Genomic DNA, 23,654 nt, shown 5'->3' on the forward strand with positions numbered 1-23,654 from the left:
TTCCTTTCAGCTCTTTGGAATAATTTGCCTTCAAGAAGCCTGGATTTGCTCCAGTGTTTTTGAGGTAGGAAACATGCAAAGCTTTAATTCTTTATTGGCTCCATCAGGTTCAGGTTACATGTCAAGGGATGAAATTATAAACAAATGGACGGCATTTCCATTTCTGAAGTGTTTCCAGTCCCTTCACTCTCTTACCCCTCTGAAAGGGACATCACAGGCAGCGCCGCCTGGGTAAAGGGAGCCAGGTGGCTTCTCCGATACACAAGACATCCTTTCTACTGCCCTCTTCCTAGCAGTGAGCTGCTCTCTGCCTCGGGTCCCTGGCTCAGCTCCAAACTGAAATCCTGTGTGCGCCGAGCAGGTCAGGCTCAGGTGAGCCCTGAGGAAATCCGACTTATGTCCTGAACCCAGAGGTCTGAGCAATTATCATTCTGTAGTCCCAGTAATGTGGAGAATAAGCTGTAAGTTCCCTGTTTTCATGGGCAGCTCTGCCTTAATCAGGATCAAAGAGAAGGTGTCAAAGAAATGGGACAGGCATATGCCCATCAATTTTTACTGCAGCTCCCTTGTGCCACTGTATTTTCTGGGGGAACATGGACTCAGATCAGTTTGGCCAACAGCGCTAGAAGTGTTTTCTCCCTCTGTTGAAGCGCCATCACTTGCTCTGTTGTCATATTTGTGACTGGGAAGTGAGAAAATGGAAATTGTGAAGTCACACAACTCTAATCGAGGCTTACAGTTCCCAGAGAAGAGGAGGGACAAAGTGACACGATGTCACTTTTTGTTCTAATGCGTTTCAAGTAGACAATCCTGCCCAACCCTCCGAGCCCCCCGCAAAGATCAGAGGCTTGAATGGCAAGAATACGCAGGCAACTAGAGGGAATGCTGGAATCAAAGCCAACCAACCCCCTACAAATCACTAACAGCCCATGTTTTCCCTTGATAGCACTGTTTGTTGTCGTTAGTCAGGAATGAAGCACTTCTCACTGTGACATATAACCTTGATCATGAAACACTAACACAACTTCACAATGAATATCAACACACTCCTTACACATCACCAAGTTGTACATCAGTGTGTGAGTTGTAGCGGGGGCTCATTTACAGATCCTAACTGCTATGTAACTAGTGCAAGAACCAAGAAAAGGAGAGTCTGACTGCAGTAGGGCAGCTTCCCATGAGGAAGATTCTTCAACACCCAAAATGGCAACAGCCTAAATCTTCTAAGGAGACCTAAGGGAACAATAATTATTAAGGATGATATCCTTGAAGCCTTGACATGTCATTTTCACTATTTCTAAGACATGGTGAAGAAGTGCTAGTCCTGAGCTGGTTCATTTTGACCTACTGAATTATCAACAGCAGCTCTTGTGGCACTTAGAGGTTTCTTAGACATCCTCCAGCTTCAGGAGACTTTTAGCTAAACCAGAGCAGCAGTCTTCTCTGTTACTATCTCAAGAATGAGACATCTTGGTTGTTTCGGTTCCTCATTGTGCTAGACACTGAATGAATGCGCAGTAAGAGACTACCCCTGGTCAGATGAGACAGAGGTGGGAACAGAAAGAGAGCCGTGGAGAGGTGAAGCAGCTCAGTCAAAGGCAAAACAATCCAATGGCAGAGCCAGATTTTAAGTCTTCAGAGCCATGGTTCAGTTCTATAGTCTTTCAACAAAACCAATAGCACATGCAAAGCAGGACCAGATCACATATCTGCACATCAACTAACTTGGTGGTGGTGAAATACAAATCAGATTTGCTCTTAAATCAGTATCTAGAATTAACAAATGAAGTTCCTTATTTGGTGCAAGCTAAAGTAGGTCCATCAAATTCACTGGTTTACACTGGTTTATGGTAGAATCTCTCCCTTGAACCTTGTGTGTGAACACAACTCTGCTACAGCGAGTATATAGGGAGATCCACATTCCGAGGAACGCTTACTGCTGAGTGAACCATCCCTCTTTAGCTGTTCACTTTTATAGGAGGTGGTAGTGGAAGTATCTTCTTAATCGTGTCAGTATTTCATACCATGAGGGTACACACATGTATAAGATTAAATATAGACATAAGTAATTGCAGATTTGGGACATGAGACAATAAGGACTGAATTTTCAGGGGCTAAGCCTAGGCCTCCAAAACTGCATGCCTTAAATTGGGAGATGCGGTTATGAGTGATCACATTTTCATATGCCCCAGAGCTGTGAAATACATACAAACCTATTTTTCATGCACCAACCTAAGTTCTGAGCAATGAAACCCAGACCAAAAAACGTATGGATATGGGTTGGGGGGGGCGGGGGGGGGGCGCGGCGGGGGGCAGGAGCCAGTCCATTCTCTAGTCCAAATGAGGAATCTCCTGTGCATTACCCTGTTTTCTTTGCACATCAGAACATACTTATAGATCAATCCTGGTGACATTTCAGATGCATCGGAATGGATGATTCTTACCAACACAGTTGGACAGAGGGGGGAATCATTTCCACATAATCAAGATGCTACACCTGGAAGTGTATTAAAAAACAGGAGATTCAGTGCTTGTGGATCCCAGACCCCAGACACTGAAAGCCCTTCCTCAAATCCAAACCTCCATGAAGTTAAGCTATTTGAGAACTGGGCCCATGAGGGGGCTGAGCCTCAGCATGGAAATGATTCATGAAGATGGGTGAGCGAGTTCCACGAGACACAGTTCTGTTCCTTCTTTAACTATGAATTCCCATCAAGTGACATACGTATCCAGCCTGCACTTTAATTTCCTTACCTATCAAAATACAACCACGTTGCCCGTCTGCGGTATGGTGACCCAAATTCCAGTAATGATGCACTGGTGGGTATATAACATATGTGTTCCCAGATAGATTTTCCAGCTGGTCACATTTCACTGTCACCTTTTAAAACATGATTCTTGCTTCTTCAAAATACAAACTGCCTGTTATTGGGTGGAATAAACCAGCAAACATCCCTTCAGTGCTTGCTTGGAAAAGAAAATAAAAGCAGCCACAACATTCAGAAGAGAGACAAGTGCTCACAGGAGCATTTAAATATATATATTTTTGGTTAACTGTGATGTTGCCTGTAGCTCTTTATGGCACCTTTAAAGCATCAAAGCTCCGATTTGTTATATTGAACCTGGAAAACTTCAAAAAGTTTGTGTAAATTAAATTATTTTCTTTAAAAAAAAAAAAAAGAGAAGATACCAAAAGCTGTGAAGTGGGATTTTGCAGATGGGAATGTGCTTTGATTTCAGTGGTTCATGCAACTAATACTCTCTCCTCCTCCTCCTTCTCCCTGCACCCCCAACAGAGTTTTCAGGGCTGCAGACAGAAGGTGGGGAAAAACAAATATGACATAAATTGTCTTGGTAAACAAGTAAATGGTGTCACTTAACTCTTCCCCCTAGGACTCCTTGCTGGAACTGGGAATTAGTTTATGGCAGGGCTCTGTCAAAAGGCCCCCCTCCCTGGAAACAGAGGTGACACCTCCAAAGCCATTGTCTCTTTAGTTAATTAATTAAGGTAATATTGAGGAGAGCTTTACTTCTAAGTTCAAGGAACCCAGCTGGGGGCAGCAGCCTCTTGTTTGATGCCATGAATAAGAAGGAATGAGCTCCAGGCCCTGCATTAAAATCCAAAATCATTTAAAACACACTGGGGAGGAGAGGATAGGGGGAAGGACCTGCTGGGGGGAGCCCAGTTTAGGGAGCTTTACAGCAGGGTCCAGCCTTCTTCAAACAACTACAGGGGGTCACTTTGCATTTTACACCACTGCCAGAGAAGTGGTGACCGGTTCCTTGGTTCATGACTCTTGTCTTTCAGGCAGAAGATGGAAGGAGGCTGCTGAAGTTTTGCAGAGCTGATTTCTTTCCCCACACAGCCTCCTTCAGCTGGGGAATGCTTCTTACCGGTGCCCAGCCCAATCCCTATAAATGTCGTATTGGTCAATTTTGCTTACACGGGGAATCCTCTCACAGACATGGGATGGGATGACTCATTTGGATAAAGTCGCCCACAAACGTAAGCCTTTGCAGGCCTAAGCTGGAAATGTGTTTTATTTCCAAGGAGCATCTACTTGTTTGCTCTGTGAGCTGATTTGCCTCTTAAGAAAAAGCAAAAAGAAAAAGCCAAATCTCCAGGTCCATATTCAATCTTCGGGTAAAACTCCTGCAGATACCAGGGGAATTTTCCTGCATAAACCCACTAAGTTTTGAAGAAAAAAGGCTCTGGATGGGGCTCTGCTTAGTAATTTTTACACCAGGTTCCAGTCTTGGATTTGTCACTGATAGACCTGTGCAAGCTGCTTCACTTCGCTTATCCCTGGCTCTTTCCTGTGCCGCAAGCTGACTCTGGCTACACATCCCTATACCACTGAACACCCACTACAAACCTCAGTACTGACCCGTAAAGCAAATAGCAGTCATCCATGATGCCCTGCCTTGGTCCCTACCCTTGTGCCACAGTTTCCCTGCACATAAACACAGATCTATTCCTTTTGCTTTTCCTCTCAAATGGGAGCTAACAATCCAGCAGGTGCGGGATTTAATGCTTGGCGATTGTACGATCTTTGTGGATTTGAACCTCTCTTTTTCCCCTCAGATGCTGTGTATTAACGTCTGCTGCTGTGTTAAGTCTAATTTCGTTTGGTATCTTCTCAGGGGAGAGGTTGGCTCTCATCTGGACGTGGCTGCTGAGCGCCAGGCACACCAGTGCCACCGTATAAATAACAGTGGTCATAAATAGCTGACAACACCTGCTGGTTTTGAATCGGCAACAAGTGATAATCCTGCAAGCAGCTAAATGGGACTTTGGGATTGCAAGGATTGGCCTGGTTAACTGCCTCCTTGGTTTGATTATGTGTTTGTGTTTTGCCATTGCTTTTTTTTTGCCTTTGAAATGCCTCAGGGAGCCACTATAGGAACAGCAATGACCCAAAATCTGTTGGTCTTTCATCATGTCAGCTCCTCATCTGTTCCTTTTTTTTCTTCTCCCTTGCCCCATTTGTGATGTCTTGAGGCAAATGTACCTTAGGGTGCATTTTCCCAAAAGGAAGTAATCAAAATATTCCAAAGGTGCAAAACCCAGGACCTGTTGGTAGGTCCATTGAAGCCAACAGGGCTACCTGTAGCAGTAAAATCAAATATGTGCTTGCTTGAAGGGTCAGAGGCTTAATTCATTCTAGCATGGGACCAAATTATCCTGCTTCCCTGAAAATGAGGGTTTGGCACTGGGTATATACATAGGTTTGTTCTGGAGCTGGTCTGAGGCAGTAAGATGCCATCACTGCACCATCCCTTCATGAAGAGCTTCATCACCACCAACCACAGCTGGAGATGGGGATGCTCGTCTGATGCTAAAGTCCTCCTTGGATTTGCAAAGACTTAAACCCAAGACTGCCACTAAAACCCCTGGTTGGCTTCCTACAGTTCCCTACAAATCACTGCTCTAGCTGATTAAGCAGGTATTTCCCTAACTGGGAAATCCTTCTGCTTTAGCTATAATTGCTTCCTTTTGCTCAGTGTTTCTTCTGCCTGATGCTGTTTTGGGGTTTGGTTTTGAGGGGTTTTTAACAGGTTGGTTTTGCCCTTGTGGCTCCATCTCCATTGAAGTCACCTCTCCAGGAGCACATCTCCTTTTGGAAGGCACTAAGTACAGGTTAGGAGGGTCATAAGTTGCATAACCCCCCTGAGGGAAGCTTGGCTTTAGCCAGCCATGAAATAGCAACTCTTCCGCTGTGGAGGGGAAGGTGAGGCTGGGGAAAGGGGGGTAATTTTATTGTTATTATCGTCGCTTGACCTCCCAACCCAGCGCTGGGAACTGTCTCTTGTTAAGGAGTGTGCAGGCAGGCTCTGCAAGCACCAGGAATCAGCTAGACATGAGCTATCAGCCTCCAAAATGCCCTCTCAGCCACTGCAGCAGCCAGGCTGAGACACTCCCACCTCGGCGGGATCCCCTTCATGTGACAGTAGAGACAGTGGGGACCCATGAACATTCAGGGCTGGGATGTGAAGGCAAGGACTGAGGTGTTTAGGTGGGCTGGAAAAGCCTCTGCATTCAAATTCACACCTTGCTTGGGCTATTTGTTGCAGTCTGCACCTCTAGAAGTTATTTCAACAGCAAAGTGCTGAGAAACTCGCTTCTTTCCCTGTTTCTCCTACTGTCCAGGCAACAAAATTCCCCGAGTTCTCAAAGCAACTCAACTGCAAATGCACATTAAAGCCCTTCTCCCAGTGCTTTGCAAAACTTCTCTGAATTAACCTTAACCAAGGTCGAAAACATCTGAAAGAGGCAAAGGGGGGGAAACAGACACTCATACACCTTCCTGATTCCATGGGAGAAACCAAAGCTGCTTGGTATTACCCAAATTTACCCAAACACTGCAAACCCCATCCGCTTCTGGAGTTTGGAGCCATTGGTGAAAGCGAGGGGACGACAGCATTCATTTGGAGACTTTGCCAGGTTTGCCATCCCAGCCCCTCTCCATAGGATGCTCGGGATGTTTCTCCCCAGCACCGTATCTTGATAGCACAAGGCTGATATCCCAGGGAAAGGGAAAATAAAATCAAATAAATCCATCAAAGCCTATTAGTTAAATTGCTCTGTGCAAACCTAATTGACCACGAGGGATCTCTTAGACAAGCAGGGCCGTAAATCGCGATTTGAACAGCGGCAGGGGGAAGAGGAGATAAAGGGGAGGAAGAGAGAAAGAGGGAAGAAAGTTTGCGATTGCTGGGGATCATTTTAGGCGACTGCCTGGCTGGAGGCTGCGGAGAAAGCCCTGATCTGCAGCATATGGTGCAAAGAGCCGGTGCTGGGGGTGGAAGAATAAAAACCCCGAAGGCCGCAGATCCTAAGGAGCTATTTATTCCTCCCCCTGCAGATGTACATTAATGCAGGAGGAGTAGGGGGAGCAGATCTTTGGGTTGGAGAAAGAGAAACAGCGCTCCTTCCTTTTAACATGCTGTTGTCTGGCTTGATCTTGTCACTCCAAAGGGACCCATTCAGAGGTATTCATGCATCTGCCTCAGGGGGACAATGGGACCTTAGTTTATAAACTGTCTGTCCAGTTGCCTGCGGCCTTTAGTCCTTTTGTTTTCGCTTCTCTTAATAAACTTTTTGGGGGAGTTCATCAATACGCTTGAATAGCTGATGTTCTCATTCTCAGAGAGGGGAATAACAGAAGGTCTCGAAGGGGTTTTTTTGTTTTGTTTTTGTTTTTTAATAGGGGTGGGTTTTTCCCCCTTAAAGGCGAACCAAGACTTGAAAAGCATCAGAATAAACCCCTAAAAGAAATCTGAATCAACCCTAAACAAAACCTCTATTCAATAGAGACGGGGAAATGTGCAACGTTTAATTGCCCCACACACCCCTCCGAAAGCAATTTTCGTCTTGACGACAGAATTAAGACGATCTCCGACTAATTTTACAGCTCTCAAAATATTTGGGGTAGGGGGATTGGGAAGGAATTTCGGAGACCAGGCTCATTTCCAGGGGATTTAGGGCTGAAAGCTGGCTCTAACCTTTCCCCCTCCATTCCCCCCCCATTCCCCCTTCCCTCTGCAATTGCTGAAATCACAGCCCAGCAGATATATTTCCCCACACACACTCTCAAATCCCAGGGAAGCGTCCCCAAGCCGGAGGCTCTGGCCCGGCCCCCCCGCAGCCCGCCGAACCCTCCCCTGCCCCGGCGCCTCTTTTGTAGCCGAGCCCGGAGGCGGGGGGGTGCGGAGATGCCCCTATTTCCAAGGCACAGCCCCCTCCCCGTGCCGGCTCCTTCTCTCCTCCCTTGATTTCTCTTTTAAGGCGTTTATTTTCCTGGCAGCAGCCCCTTCCTCCCGCCCCGCAAAGCCGGGGGAGCCCGGCACAGACGCGATGCTGGGCTGCTTCCCCCCCACCTCTTCTCTCCTTCCCGAGGCAGCCCCCCACGAACCGCTCTCCCCAGTGACTCCAGTTCAGCGTTTTAAGGCCCTAATGAGTGTTGACAAGTTTAATGAGTTTGTTTTAAAGAGGAAAAAACTGGTCAAGTCGAGATTTCCGAGTCAAATCCATTAGGGGATCCCATTCAACCCTCTCCTGACAGCTCAGTCGCTCTCACACTTCACCAGCCAGCACAGGGCCGGGCTGCTCTGTGACACCCCCCCCTTGGTCCTCCTAACCGGGATGCGGCGAGCCGAGAGAAGGGTTCTGTCGGGAAGAGCATCCCATTCCCGGCGCCTCTTGCAGGAACGAAAACCGGGATGGGAATGGAACCCTCGAGGAAGGGAGGAACATCGGGGCTGTCCCCTAAAGAGGATGGCCGAAGCTCACTCCACCCGCGTGGGTAAGGAACCCCCAAAACCCACCCTACAGGACAAGGACCGAGAGCACCTGGCTGCCAGAGGGGAGCGTCCAGCCACGACCTCGCGGTGCTGTAGGAAATTTCATTACACTGCCCGTTATCCCCCCTTTTTTCCCCTCTATTTCCCCCACGCTTTCCCTCTTTCTGCCTCCCCCCGACCTTCATATAAGCAAACAGGCCCGCGAAGCCGAGGTGGAGGTCACGTTAAGTCATGCCGTCTGACTTGGTGAACTTTGAGCTGGGTGATTAGGAGGGGGGTTCTCCTTTTTCAATTTCTCCACTTCCTAGGTCTCTCCATTGTTCCAATTCCAAACAGCTGCTGGTGCTAATCTTTCGGTTATTTGCAATCAGGAGGAAGAAATACCCACACCCTAGAGTGCTCCGATATTAGCCCTAAAGACAGCCCTGGAAGCTGGGGAGATGGAGGAAAACAAAACAGACTCAAGTTATTGAACTCAGTTTGACTCTGAACCTTTCAGGTACCTCTCAATCCCAAATCCGCCGGCAGAAAGCCATGGAAATCAGGCTTACAGGTACCACAGCATCACTTAAAGGCAGATCTCATTTTATTTGTAGTTTTTCCAAAGGTTAAACTCCTCCAGCCACTCAAAGTCTGGCCAGGGCTAGAGGGGAGGGAGGACAAATACCAACGGAGGGCGAGCTTGGGAGGAAAAGAAACGGCGACAAAAGCCCAGTTGGAAGCAAACCTGGAGAGCTACGCCCAGGAGGGTTTTGGTCGAGCTGGCTCTGAAGGATTGTAATTTTTTCCCTAAGCTATTATTAAGAAGGGATGGAGAAACTAAAGGGTTGAGGGAACCTGGAGTTTCCCTTGTGTAAAGGAAACCATCCTACTCACACGTGTGGAAGTGGTGATAGACAAGAATGCTCTGCTCCACGCGGGTGGGTAGGAGATCCCATTTAAACTCACGTATTCCCCTAATAAATAGGGGGAATAAATGAGGAAATGAGAAAAAAATAGATGGATGCCGAGTAAGGAGAGGTGCAGGTAAGGATGGGTGCCTACCTTGAGGCATCCTGAAAGAGATAAAGGAATCACCCCTTGCTTCCCAGGCGGCAGAAACATCACTAATGACTCAAACCTGTGCCAAAAGCCTTAAAAACCGGGCTCCTACACTTGCTGGGGTGACCCCCGAGGTGTCCCCCTGTTTCTGGGGGGAGGAACATAACACATTGGACCTCGATAGTTTTACACAGCCCCACCACCCTCTCAACCAGCAACGCCGAGCTTTATTGGTTTACTTGGGTGTTAATCCCTTAACAATCAAGTTGTCTGACCACCGAGCCCCGTCTCTATTCTTGTTTACATCTAATTACGGGGCTGAAATGCCACTTCCCTTCCCACCCCACACCCCCCCTCAAGCCTTCATCCCAACTTTCATTTCACCCCTTTTAGGCAGGTAAAGCCCTTCTCCCGGGGAAGCGATTGAAGATAATTACAGCGGTGGCTCGGCAGCAGCTTGTCCGGACCCAGATGGATGGGAAAAAGGGAGCCTGGAAAAGTCTGGGCACCAAAAATACCCTATTATCCCCACTCCAGCCCACTTTTGGAGGTGGTGTGGCCCTTCTTTCCTGCACCCACTACACCCGGGGAGGGGGGGGGGGGGGGTAGGGGAACCCGCTCCCTGAGATGTGCGGATGAAAGGAAGCGCTCTCCCATCCCGCTGTCCCGAGCATCTCAGAGCTTCCCTTAATTCAATTAAACCTCGGAACTCCAGGAAACCAGCGGAGATCCACCCAAGCAAGCCAGCAGCAGGGCCTAACAAAGGATCTTTCTTTCCAGAGGCCGTGAGGACCCCGGTGGCCCCTTGGCCACCCGAACCGGGCACTCCGGGGTTAACGGCGGCGAGCTGGGGCTGCCGCCTGGCTCGGAGCGCGCCTGGGGCCAGTCCTGGAAATCAATTTTCAAAACAATCAGTTTAGGGGCTTTTAATTAAGCTTTAAACCAGTGGTTAAAAATAGCAGTTTACTTCTTTGGGATGCAAACTAGGCTAGCGTAAAAATAAATCACACAGACGGGCCCGCTGCCTTTTGGGATTCAGGGAGACGTAGATTATATACGTCCCAAGATTACGAGGATTTTTTTCTTTCTTTCTTCTAACACTTATTCTCTCCCCCAGCAGCTGCTCTTTCCCTGCCAGGCACTGAACTGTCCATAGGACCGCAAAGCGGTGCAGCTTTCCCAAAGCAAAGCAACGTATCGGCAAGGAAATCTCAGCACCCCGGCCCTAGGTCAGCATCCCGCTGCCAACAGCAGGCTCACCGCCTGCCTTTAGATATCAGAAAGGGAGGGAACAAGGAAAATAACCTCAAATAAACTATTCGGCTGGGTTTATTGCAAGGAGAAAAAAAGCCCATTCCGGGGTTTGGAGCACCGCAAACCCATATCGCTGTCCCCAAAGATGAATTTTGCTCCAAAGCTGAATTTAGGCTCCTTTTGTGCCTTTGTAAACTACAAAGTGCATCCTCCAGTTCCTTCCCACCTCCCCGCCACCCTCTTCCTTTGTTCAATACTTCTGTGCACACAGCAAAAGGGATGCTCGCAGGGCCCAGCCCAAAACGTACACTCTGCACCTTTAAAACCCTTAAGCTGTAGCCGAGTTTTGGCTCCTCGGCCGGGAAGCAGATGCTTAACCGCAGCTCTTGCACCCAAAGGAGCTCTATAAAGGGACTGCAGTGCTAGGTTGATTAAAGAGTAATTAAAGGCAGTGGAACTCCTTTGGTACCGCTTCTAGGACTCCCCTCACCCGGAGGATTCCTTCCTAAGTATATTACGGATAGGGCGATTCCTTCCTAAGTATATTACGGATAGGGCTGGCATAACTTTTGGCTGCGACGGGCCGGGTTGAGCGTGGACTGCAAACCCCGCTCAGCAGCGGCTGCTGCGGCGGTTCATGCGAACCGCGGGCAGCCAAGCCTGGAAAGCAGCGATGGGAACGGGGGCAGACACACGGACACGACACTTCTCCCCCCTGCCAGAGCCACAAGGGCTTGGCAGACAGTTTATTTGCCTTCCTCCCCATCCCTCGCAGCCCCTAATCCTCAGCCCTTCTGCGGGACCGAGCCCGGGGAGCAACGCGGCTCCTCGGCCAAATGCGCAGCCGAGACCTTGACCCAGTTTATTCCCAGTTTGGGGAGAAAAGCAGACTTCGGCCGCCGCTTCCGAAGGCAGCGGGAGGGTGTTCCTCGTGCCCCCGAGATTCGGGGGGGACAAGATATCGGGGTACCGCTAACCCAGGGAGGATGCGCAGCTTGGCTGCGTAGGGAACCCGCACCCTCCATTCCTATCCCCCCAGAAGCAGGACTTGTGGTTACCTCATTTTTTTTCCTCTCTCAGCGAAAGGAAAGACCCCAATTCCCCATGGGAAAGGTGGAGAAGAGTTTTAAAAAGGAATTAAGTCTCACCACGAGGGAAGACAAGGGCGGGGATGGGAATAAGGGGGTCGGAATGGGAGCTTTCCCCAATCAACCTGCTCTTGGGTCGGAGGGGGGGGGGGGGCAAAACCTTTCCACAGCTGGATTAATCCCCCCCCAAAACTCTCTCCTTCCCCTTCCGCGCTACTTTCAAGGACCTGCTGCTGCTGTTTTCCCTCCGTTCCTTCCCTGAGCATCTCCCCCCCTCCCAGCGGCTTCCCCCTTTTAGATCTCAGCGTGTTTGCTCTTGACTTCATCCACTAAGTCAATAGTTTGGAGATGCCCTCATCCTCAGAGGCCCGAGCCCCCTTGTCCCCTCCCTGTTTTCTCCTGCGGATAATGGCAGCCTTTTGTCGTGTAATCAAGCTCCCGAGGGGTTGGGAGACAGATATAGATTCTTGGCATTTGTCGGTGAAAATGAAAGCTGGATTAGGCAGAGGCGGCTGCACACTCCATGGTAAAGGACAACAACTATTCCCCCATTGAAAGTCCCATTCTGGTTTGGTTATTTTATCTTTAAAAGTTGTTTGTATTTCTAAAGTGGCTATTGATGCACTTAGAAAGTGTAGCAAGCTGTAAAGCCTCGCTTCAAATGAAAGGCGGACAAAAAAAGGGGGGGGTGAAGAAGAGGGGAAAAAAAGGAGGTTAAGGGGAGAAAATAGAGCGAGGCAAAAAAAAAAATCGGCAGAAAAAGAGGGGAGAAACGAGAAGAAGGTGGCAAAAGAGTCAAAAAAAGATCAAATTCAGCCTGGGTAAAGTTTAAATTCGGAGTGAAAACTCGCAAATCACAGGAGCCGGGTGGGGAGCGGGGGGTTCGGCTCCGCTTTTCCCCTTCCTTGCCTCTCAGAGGGAAAAATCCTGCCACTATTCAGTTTTTCCTGGTGCCGGGGGTAGTTTTTGCTCTGCGGGGGACAGTTGACTCTTTGCAAGTGAACTCTCAACCCACCCGGCTTTCTGCTTTGCGCTGGAGTTAGTTGATTCCTCAGCTATGGATCACAACCACCACCTTATTTTGCTCCTTGACGGAGATTTGCTCTTGCCAAGCAGAAACAGGGAAGATTGTCCATCTCTGCACTATTAACCCCTGAGCATTTTCCCTTGAGGAGCAAGGAGATTTTGACTGTATATATCTAATTTCCCCCTAAACATCACTTGGATTTAATCATTCTGGTTCCCCTCGTCCTTTAGATGCGTCTTAATCTGCGGTTGTAGCGTCTTTCCCTCTTGACACCCTCCTCTCCGGCAAGAACTGCATTATTTTGTTTGTTTAAAAATAAACCCCATTTGTTACCCCCTCCCCCCCCCCAGAAGGAAAACTTTCCCCCTCCTTTTGCTGGACTTTCAGGAATGGAAATCACAGTTTACCCGCTGCGAGCACATTCAGCCACACGCACAAGGGAGGGTTTGTGGCTGGAAGGAGATTAAGGGGAAAACTCCAGGAAAAAAGAAACAAGAGCAACAAGGTACAACTCGAATATTCCCATTCTCAAACAACAACAACCAAAAGAAGAGGCTTCAAATAGCTCAATTTGCTGCTATTTAGCATCAAACAGGCATCTTCCTGAGAAGTGGGGGATGAAATTCAAAATCAGTAAGTTACTGCACAGGAAAAGAGCGAATCCCACTGGAAAACGCAAGGTTTTTTGCTACAGGCGCGCGTCTGTGTGGGTATATGTGTATTTATATATCCATATACTCCCTTCAAATCCCTAGCTCCGGCTCTGTACCCTCTCCTGGATAATTTCCACCATACAAAGGCTGGGGGCTATTAATCCCGTCCCCCCCAGCCCCCATTCCCATTCATGTCAATGATTTTTTTCCCCGAGCAATCAAATGCGCCGGAGACAATTGTAGCGAATTTAAACATGACTGTCCCCTTAATATCCCTCGACATCGCAGTGTCCTTTGTACCTTCACCCTCTCCTTTTCAAGACGCTTATACATTTAAAAATGCAAAGTAAAGCAGCCGGTGGATGTTTGTTAAAGCATATAAAGTAAGGCGAGGCTCTGCTTGGACTGATTCTCACAAAGAAAAAGAAACCATCATCATCTTTACGGAGCTGTTTAACAGTGGGAAGTTTCACGGACGATTTAAAGCCCCTTCGAACTTTAAGGAAGGCGAAAAGCACCCTGGTATTTATAACTCGGCTTGGAGGGGAGTTGTTCGAAAGCAGCAATCCTGTCGAGTCAACTTTCCTCGCTCGCCTTTAATTCCCAATGAGAATGCAAATCGATTCGTCCCTATAATGGGAACTAGAGAAAAATTATATATATACTATGTGTGTGTATACGTATATATACACACACACTCATATATACATATTAGAGGCTTGCTGTCCCTCCGGACATTCCCCTTCAGTCCAGGTCTGGACACTGAGGGAAATAGCAGAGGAGCAGGGGCAGATTTTCCCCCTTCCCTTGGGAAATAGGAAAATAACACTTTTTTTCTGCCTTCCCCTCTTCCTTCCCTTGGATTTGGGCAGTTTCCTAACTTCCTCCCCCCTCTCCTCCTCGCCCTCTTTTAAAGATGCCACCAGGTCACTTTGATCCGCGGGCTTTAGGGTCTCCGGACAAAGGCAGCACTGAAGGCTGCGGGGTGTCCCCCCCTTCTCCTGCCCGCACCCCCCCGAGGGGGGGCCCTCCGCGGCCCTGCCCTCGCCCCCTCCCCAGGGTCAGGCAGAGTGCTGCCTTCCAATTTTAGCAACAACCAAAAAAACCCACCTAAAAACAACCAGCAAGAGCCGAGTGAAAACCAAGAAGGGTTTTGCCTCCCTCTTCCAAAGAGAAGGAGCGAGCCCAGGGCAAGGACAGTCACCCGGAAGGGGACAGAGGGGGTAAAAATAGTTCGTGCTTCCCCTGCCTCCTCTGACCCCCCCCGCCCCGGGCTGCGAGCTTCCTCCTTGGGGTGTAGAGCATCCTCCATGGGGTGCGAGTATCCTCCATGGAATGCAGAGCATCCTCCATGCCCTCCCGTGCCCCCCAGACCACCTCCAGCTGCGCAGGGCGGGGGGGGGGGAGGGGGACACCAGCCATAGGAAAGGCAGCTCTTTGAACCCCAGCTTTTTTCTTCCCCAAAAGGACTTTTCCCCCCTTTTCCACTTTGGCAGGTGGAGATGAGAGGGGAGCATCCCGCGGGATGCTGAGGGGAAGGAAAACCCTCCTCTTCCAGCGCGACCTCCTCGCCTCATTCGCCCTCTCGTTAGCAAGACTTGGCTGGTCTCTTTTCCTTCTTGTTTTACTCTATTTGCCCTCGTTTCAAGCGCAAACTCCTCCGGGAAGCCCCGAACAGTGCAGCCCGGCCGGGACCCGCAGCCACGCACAAAATGGATGAGCTAAAATGTGTCCTCAGCTGCAGGCTTCATGAATGAGCAACCCCTTCCCCCCTCATCTCCGGCTATAGATTGATAGATATAGATATATTTCATGAATGAAGAGAGGGTCCTCCCCGCCTCCCCCCTGCCTCGGCTGTCCCTGCAGAGCCTATAAACAGCACCGGCCCTTCACAACAATTCATCACAGGACCCAGAGCCATCCAAGCAAGTAATGCGTAGCCTCAGATCTGGTATGTCCCACAAGACAGAGCGCCTGCTAATTAATAGACAGTGATTCCTGCAAGCAGCCCTAGCAGTCTGTAATATGATGAACTTCCTTTGTACCGGTGTCACCACAAATGTTTCTGATAAGGAAAAGCATCCAAGGATCAAAGACTATAAGCTTCTCAATTTCCTCAAGCTGCCTCTACTTTTCCTCACCTACTTTTTCTTTCTCTCTCCCTTTTTTTTCCTCCCCTCCTTCTCTCTTTCCCAGCCCCTCCAAGGAGTCGCAATCCACCCCCAAGGAGTTACAACCCCTCTCCAAGAAGTTGTAATCCCCCCTTCTCCCTTCCGACAACCTGAGGTCCGCTCAAGTGCAAGGGTCAGTCCCAGACAGTGCCCCCGAAATATCATCATCATTTGCACCTTCATATTCTGCCTTGAGAACAGCTCCGGCTCTCGCCCCCCTCAGCTCTTCCCCACTTCTCTCCCAACTCCACATGACAAATGTCTTTATAAACAGGCATTAGCTGACATCTAATTTCTTTTGTGGCAAGATGATGCCAAGTGCGAGCCCTCCCCAGTGGGTACCAGCCCCGGGTGGGGATGAGCTGGGAAAGAGGAGGGTTTTTTGGAAGATGGGAAGATACCGGGAGTGTGGAGGGATGCAGCAAACCTCACACCCCCGGGGCCGCCGCAAAGCCGTGTCCCCATCCCAATCTCTCCTCCCTCCGTGAGCTGCACCTGCGCTTCCCAACCCCTTCATTCGGATTTTTCCTGGGTTGATAGCGGAGATGGGGACAAGGAGGCCCCCAAAATCCAGCCCCCGAGGGCTCTGGATGCTCCATCTGGATCTTCAGCCCTAGGAAGGTGGAAGCAGTGCCCAGGGGGCAGGAGCAGCTCCCACCCGGGAACGAGGGGATCCCTCTTCCCATCCCCATCCGCTGCTTCCCGGCCTGGGATCCAACCCCCAGCATCTTCTCTCCCCCAATAAAACCCCACCAGAGCCTAAATCAGATTGAAGTTCGGGTTAAATAATAACCATTTTAAAAGGCAAAACCCGCTGGTGACGAGAAGTAATGTGGCAGTGAAACGGGCTTTTTCTTCTTCTTTTTTAATAGGCTCTATAAATATATAATATCTGCAAAGCTGGGGTCTTAAGAGGGTCCCTTATTTGCTTATTTCTTTTGTAGCAAACGTAATTTTTAGAAAGATACTTCCCCCCCCCCCCCCGCCTTACCCTAATGCTCGAGTAAGAACCTTACAGCTTTAAGGCCAGTGTTATATGTGCTTTAAAATCCTGCCATGTAAATTCCCCTGAAAAATTTGGAAAGCTTCTTGGAATGGGGGGGGGGGGGGGGGGGGGGGGCTTTGGGATGGGGGGGAAGTAACTGGGAAGAAGGGGAGGGGGAGAAAGGGGAGGTTAATCCGGGTTTAATGCTATGATGCAGTCACAGGACCAGGGCTAGGCTGATTGTGTTATCTCTTCCCAACATTTGGGTCTCCCATATTTCACCCAGCCAAATAGCTGCGAGAAAAAAGTGCGTATGGAGGCACTCCTGACGCCTCAGGAAAATATGTTATTAATATCTAAATAACTTCCCAATACTGTCTCTAAATCTCCCCTTCACCACTCCAGATGATGAATTCGTTTGAAGTGTTCTCCCGTCTCATCTTTTCAGTGTCTCTCTCTCTCTCTCTCCCCCTTCTTTTTTATAACCAGGCTTATTTCAAACTGGTAAATATCTAATTCCTTTAACCACACTGCAGACACGTCTCTCCCCTCTTATATACAATTCTCATTTGGAGAGAGCCATATATACATGGCTTTATAAAAGTAGAATAAGCCCCAACACAGCCTTAAACTATTTCTTTACATTATTTTGGGGTTAAAAGAAGGGTTCTTTTTTTTTTGGGAGGGGGATCTGTTTGTTTCCTAATAACCCCCGCGCACACCTGGATCACACGTTCCCCTCACAGCCTTTCCTGACGCTTAATTCAATCTCTGCCTTCTCTCTCTTACCCAATTACGGGCGAAACCTCGGATTAGAACTAGACCTTTACGGCTTCCTTCCTCTGCGCCCCTATCACGGCATCCATCTCTCCAGCATCGCCAAATGTTTGCTTCCTACCCCTCACGGGGCAATGTAATCTACCGTCCACCTTCGAATTAGAGATTATAACGTCCCGAACGTATTTCCTTTCCCATCCGAGCTGAACCCCGGGCACCCCACTTGCCAGCCAGAGCTTCCGATACCAGCATTCCCCTTTCCTGTTCCTCGGTCTATGACTGAACAGATTTTTCTCCCCCAAAGCGAACGGGGGGGATGATGTAGGAAAAGAAAAAAACCTCAAACAAACCCTGGATCACAAACATCTCCCTTATATTATTTCACTCCCTACTGTATAATTGAACCTCTCTCCCTGCATCCTTGTCTTAAGTTTGTTTTTTAAAACGTCTTGTATTAGATTATACTCGTTTATTCCCCCTTCCAACCTTATCTCTCCTCCTCTCTTCTCTCCTTCCCGTCACACTTGATTTAGGAAGGAGTTTATCTTGCAAACATTTGCCTACTTTGTTTATGTAGACCAGGTTCTGCAGCTACTTGTTCCCAAAAGCCACTGTTTGCCTTTGTAATTGTTATCTGTGTTTATTGTTGTACCTCATTTGTCTCAGCTTTTTTTGTGCCATGTAAGCTCCGTGTGTGCTCACATCCACCCCCCTTCCTTCTCCCTCTCCCTGCCTCTTTCTTCCCTTTTTTTTTCCTCCTTTTCCCTCTTCTCCCTGAAATATGCACAGAATAACTCAGCCTAAAGCCAATGAATTGCTTGACACTACCCTATCTCTTTCCTGCCCCCCATTATTAGAGCTGATCCCACTCGCAACACTCACAAATCCCGCCTGGGCTCTGTTTGATTAGATTGCCAACCTTTCGTAATCCCTTGATTTGATGAAGTGTCTCTTTCCCCCCCCGCCCGCCCCCCCCAGCTCCCTTCTAAACATACATTTACAGAGACAGCGCTTGTTGGTTTTAAATCAATGCAGATTGTTTGCTGATAAATTGACTCCGCATCTCCCCCCATCCCAGTTTGGGAAGTAAAACGCCTTCCCGGAGGGGGGTTCCCCACTTTCTGCTTCTCCCTTTCCCCCCTAATTCAATTTGTAGGACCTTGTATAGCCAGTCCAGCCTCCTCCTGTTTCCATTCTCCACCCCCCCACCCCCCAATAAGTATCAATGACGGCTACTAAATTAAATTATCACCTCCAAATGTCCAAATATCGCCCCCTTCAAGTTGTTGTTCACACTTGGACACCGTTCCCATCCGCAATAAAAATCCCCCCTCCCGGTTTTCCCACTCGGGTTTCCCCATCCCGAGGGTGAGGAACGAAGCAATGATCGGTGGAAACAACTCCGCGTCGGAAAGCAGAGTTTGGCGAAATGAAGAAGAGAAGGAAATGAATGAAAACTCCCTGAATTCAGCTCAGGTATCACACAACGGGCCCCCTCCCGCACCCTTCGAGCACCGCTAGAACCCTCAGCATCCTCCGCGGGCATCCCCCACACCCCCCTGCCGTACAGGGCGACCAGGACCGGCTGCCCCACGCGTGACCGTGGGGTGACACATGGCGGGGGGGGGACACACGGCACGCTTCTGAACTTCTCTCTCCTCCCGCATAACCCCAGCTCCCCCCTTTCATCCACGTCTGTTTGCAATTAATACGCCGCCAGGATGAGCCCCCTCCTTGCTCCTCCCGCACTGAAGGTTGAGCATCTTCCCCAGCACCCCCTGAGATTTGGGGGTGCTCAAATTCCCCCCCTTTTCCTCCTCCTTCCCCATCGAGCAGCAAGGAAGAGCAGCGCATCAGCCACGCGTGACCCTCCCTAATAAACCCCACCAGTCATAATAAATAACAACAGCTCCAAATAATAATAACTCGGTTTTAACAAGGATATGGGGGGGGGAAATAAATAATAAAATAAGGGGAAAAAAATATAGTGAAGCCTCATGAATATATGCCCAGGGCGAGCTGGAGTGAGCCGTTTAAAGATGAAAGTGCAAAGAAATAAAGGCTCAATTTAATCTGCCTTAAAACCCTTCAACTTAACGTTTGTGCTGGGAACTCAGAGAGTGAGTACTGATTGGGGATAAATACATTTCTTAGCATGCCTTGGAGCTATTACACCCTTCTCCAACACAGCTCCCTATTCAACAGCCACAGTTTTCATTACCAGCTCTAATAAGTCTTAACATTATTAAATGCCAAGCAGACGATAGAAAGAAACAGGCGCAGGGTGGAAGCTTTCTTTAACACTTAAAAAGAGAGAGCATTTAGGGCTGTCTTCCTCCGGCTCCCCGCAAGGAGAACCCGCAAATGGAGCAAAGGCGTTTGTCAAGAGGAAAAAGGTCAAAACAAAGTTTCCCCCCTCTCCCCCCATCCGCGAGAATAATACAAATGCTTTTAACCCCCCCCTCAAACCCAACCCAAAGCCGCGCAGGAAAAGCGGAGCTGGAGAACAAGTGGCAGGAGCGCGGCTGTGTTTTTATTTTCCCAAGGAAAATGGATGGGGAGGGACCCGCATCTCTAAAGAATATGATTATTTTCGAGCCAAAACTAAAAGTCAAACCCGAGCCTACCTTCACCGCCCCTGAATATTTGACAAGTTAAATCACCCGTTCGCCTAATCGGGGCCATTGCAACTTTTCCGGACGTGAAAACACACATTGACGGCGGTAAATTCGAGTTTAGTTTTCATTATTATCAGTTTCTAAGGGTTAGGTTTTAATCGCGTTGGATCTTGCTGCGATCGCGGCAGCGCTCGGCCGCCGCCGGCTCCATCCCGCTGCCGCGGTTGATGCTCCCACCCCCCCCGTGCCCCCAAACCGGAGCTTCTTTGGGGTAAATTTCCCATCAGAAGAGCCAGGACGCGATGGAAAAGGAGAGAAAAAGAGGACTGAAAATATTAAGGATAAAGCGGGGTTTATCGGAAGGGCCGCGAGGGGAGCGCCGCTGCAGAGGTACCGCGGAGCTCCGAGGGCTCCGGCGTCAGGAATTTGCCCTGGATTCAAACCGAGCTGGCTTCACACAGAACTGAGGGACCGTGATTTATTTGTCCGCGATATTGCCCATGAAGGAAGAAGAGAGCGTTTCGTTTTGCTTATTGACACGCACTGGTCTTAAGGAATCAAAAGCCCCCAGCTCCATCCCTACGCGTTTGATTTTTGGGGGTGGTGATGGGGAAAACGGGAACGGACAAGAAAGTAAATAAATGATCTTAAAATTTGTAATTTTTTTTAAGTGATGAGGCTCGAATAAAATTAATCTCGAACCCCCAAATCCCCCCCCCCCATATAGAAAGTGACCCCGAAGTGATGGGGGGGAGCTCTTAGCGGACACAATAGCCCCGATTTGCAAATGAGCATCGCCTGTTTCCAAATCACAAGCAACATTTTGCAACGTCCAACGGCTCCTCTTTTTCCAACAGACGGTCCTATAATATTACAAAACTATCTAACAGCAGGGAGTTTTGAATAATTTATCTCCCTTTCTTCCCTTCCTCGGCCCTTTGTCCAAACTTTTTCTCCTCCTTGCCGAATTTTGAATGAGAATAGACAAGCCCTCCCTCCCCCATCCCTTTACTCCCGTTTTAAGGCAGCCCAGGGTTTTCCCCCTTTTCCCCCCTCCCCTTTTTTCCCCCTTTTTCTCTTCTTCTACTGTTTGCTTTTGTGGTCAGGAATCTTTTACTTATAAAGCTTCAATAGACTTGAAGGTCTTTGTAAGTGAAGTTCATCTTCAAGGTTGGAAAAAAAAGGGGGATCGGATCCTTAAATAAACCCCTTTTGTGCACCTTCATTTAAAACTCGCAGGAACGTTTGATGGCGACACGGAGAAGCTTTTTTTTTGTGCCCTCCCGATATTTCCCCACTCACCCGCATTGTCCCAAAATAGGGAAAACTTTGTGGCTAGGAAGAAACTTTGGAAGCGATTCCCCCGCTGCTTCCCACACCCGGATTGAGGATGTGGAAAATACCTCTCATCCCGGAACTCCGACCGCCATCGCTATTTTACCATCAATTTGGGAGGAAAGCAGCCAACCCCAATTTCCTGAAGCCCATCCCCAAGTCTTGGATAATTGCTGTTTCCCCCCCAAAAAAAGTGCTGAGCTCTGCTACACAAGGGAATAATTTTCTGCTTAAACCGATACTCCAGCTCCTCCCTCCCGCTGCTCCAAACTTCCCTCATCAATAAACCTCAATGATGCCCCCTAAAACCAGCACCTTTCCCTCTTTTTCTGGGGGGCGAAGGGGAGTCATCACCCCCACCGATCTCGCCAAAAAGCAAATGACAAGTGCCACGGTGCCGCACCTCATCCCTCACATTTACAGCCTTTACAGAGTTTCATTTTTCCTCCCACAAGGTAAGTGCCAAACATGGGAGGTGACAACAGCGAGATTACCCCTCACACCAGCCTGGCCTCATGCCTTTCATCAGGAACGCCACATTTATTGCCCCTGATTGGATTTAGGGGTTCAGACCCCGTTTCCCCCTATCCGAGGACTCCCCATCTCCCCTCCCCACTTCCCCAGTGCCGGCGGCAGCGCCGATCCCGGCTCCTCTAATTGATATTGATTGGCCAAATCGGTCAACTGTCAGTTGGAGTTTCAGGGGACCACTTAGAGAGCAGGAGAGAAATCTGTTTAACAAATTCATTTAGAAATCAGAGATGCTTCCCACCCCCCTCAGCCATCTCCTTTCCCTTCTTATATATAATTAATCCAGAGCAAACCACCAGCAACTCTTCCTCCTGGGGAAGCATCCGCCGCCTGAGGGGCTGGGTACCACCATCCCCTCCAGAGCCATACGTCGCACCCTCGACTCTGCTTGCAGAGAGGGCAAATACAAGAGGCTCTGAAGCCGTCATCCTGTCTTACTCTTGATAAGGGGGGACATGTCCCCTCTCCTCAATGTCCCTTCCAAGTCAAGCCCTCGGACACTCGCGGCCGCCTTTACCTTTGTCGCCCAGGATGCCGTCTATGCTGTGCTTGGCCTTCTTCTCCCCATCTTCCTCCTTCTTGTCGCAGTCCTCCTCTTCCTCTTTCTTCCCGAATTTGATGCGTAGCACACGGCTAATCGAACTCACTAAACCTCAGACAGTCAAAGACAAAAAGGCAAGTATAAGCTGCCTGGAAAGGCGAGGTGGGAGCTGGCTGGGAAAACCCAAGCTGGGGCTGCGGGACTTGGGGAGGAGGCCTTGTGCACACACGAAGGGCATCTGCACCCCCTTTTCCCAGGGGTACACACATGCTTGGGCCTCTGTGCCCTCCAAAACACTCCTGAGGTCACCGAGTGGACACCCGAAGTTGGATGCGCTCATCACTGTCCCCCCGATACAGCCGACGTGAGCAGCACCCGCTTGTGCACAACACCCTCCAGAGCATCACAGCCAGTGCAATACCCTGAGGCACGCACCCCCTGGATTACAACCTACCTTGTGACAGGGAAAAGACCCCCAATACCCAGCTGCCACCCCAGTCCCAAATAGGACCCTGAAAGCTGGGTTCAAATCTGGTCCCTGTCCTGCTTTGGGGGAGATGTGACCTACAGAGAAGGCTCATCCCCCCAAAAAATAGAAGGGAGCTCACAGGACCTAAAAAGCTCATCAGACCCCAAGCACATCCCTGCAGGCCCGATACTGGGGTACAAGGTCACTTTCCATGGGCGATGGGGATCCCTTGCTGATGGAGATGCTGCTGTGCAACCCCCGCTCAGCAAGCAGATCCCAAAAGGACAACCGGTGTCCCTGTATCTTTGGATCTGGGGGCTGCATCCAGGCAGTCTCCCTCTGCACCGGGCATCCTTCCCCGCTTTCATGGGAGTTGGGATAAGTTGGAAAAACCGTTGTGTTTGTGTTTGTTTTCCCAGCAGACCGCAGCGTGGCAAGGGCACAACCCCCGTGATGTTTATTTGCTGCTGTGGCTTTTCTTGGGGTGATTTATTTTCCCCTCTCCTCTATCAAAGCAAAGGCCAAGAAGATGTTTATAGCCCCTAGAAACATTTTGTGGTGGCAATCCTCAATTCCCTTCATTTTCCTATGGGAATCGGGGTGTCCTTCTTGCCAAGCTGCCTTCTCACCTGAGGGCACAGTGCTCCGGTCGCAGTGCCCGTCCTTCAGGAGCCTGTCTCGGATCTCCCAGCTAAACATCCCGGGGTTTTCCCGTTTGTATTCCTCGATTTTCTTCTCCACGTCAGGAGTTGCAACCTGCTTTTGTGATCAAGGGACACCGGTGCGTGCCCGCGTGTGCAGAGAGAGGGAAAGGGGAGAGAAGAAGCGCTTTTAATTGAAAAGAGAAGCTGTTCAGCTCG

General features: G+C 49.4%; 1 protein-coding gene across 4 annotated transcripts in view; it reads right to left on the reverse strand.

Moving 5' to 3' along the window:
• PAX7 (paired box 7) overlaps nt 1–23,654 on the reverse strand; it is a 98,980-nt gene that overhangs the window by 72,673 nt on the left and 2,653 nt on the right. For 2 of the 4 annotated variants that reach the window (XM_005145422.3, XM_005145419.2), the window contains exons 3-4: nt 23,424–23,553; nt 22,302–22,430 (exon numbers count right to left, since the gene is read on the reverse strand). In XM_005145422.3, coding sequence (XP_005145479.1) covers nt 22,302–22,430; nt 23,424–23,553 — 259 coding nt within the window. Of the gene's footprint in view, nt 1–22,301; nt 22,437–23,423; nt 23,554–23,654 lie in introns of all 4 variants that reach the window. The other 2 variants (XM_005145421.3, XM_005145420.3) reach the window with 2 other exon arrangements.

This window comes from Melopsittacus undulatus, chromosome 12 (genome assembly GCF_012275295.1).
Source record: "Melopsittacus undulatus isolate bMelUnd1 chromosome 12, bMelUnd1.mat.Z, whole genome shotgun sequence".
Lineage (NCBI taxonomy): Eukaryota > Metazoa > Chordata > Aves > Psittaciformes > Psittaculidae > Melopsittacus > Melopsittacus undulatus.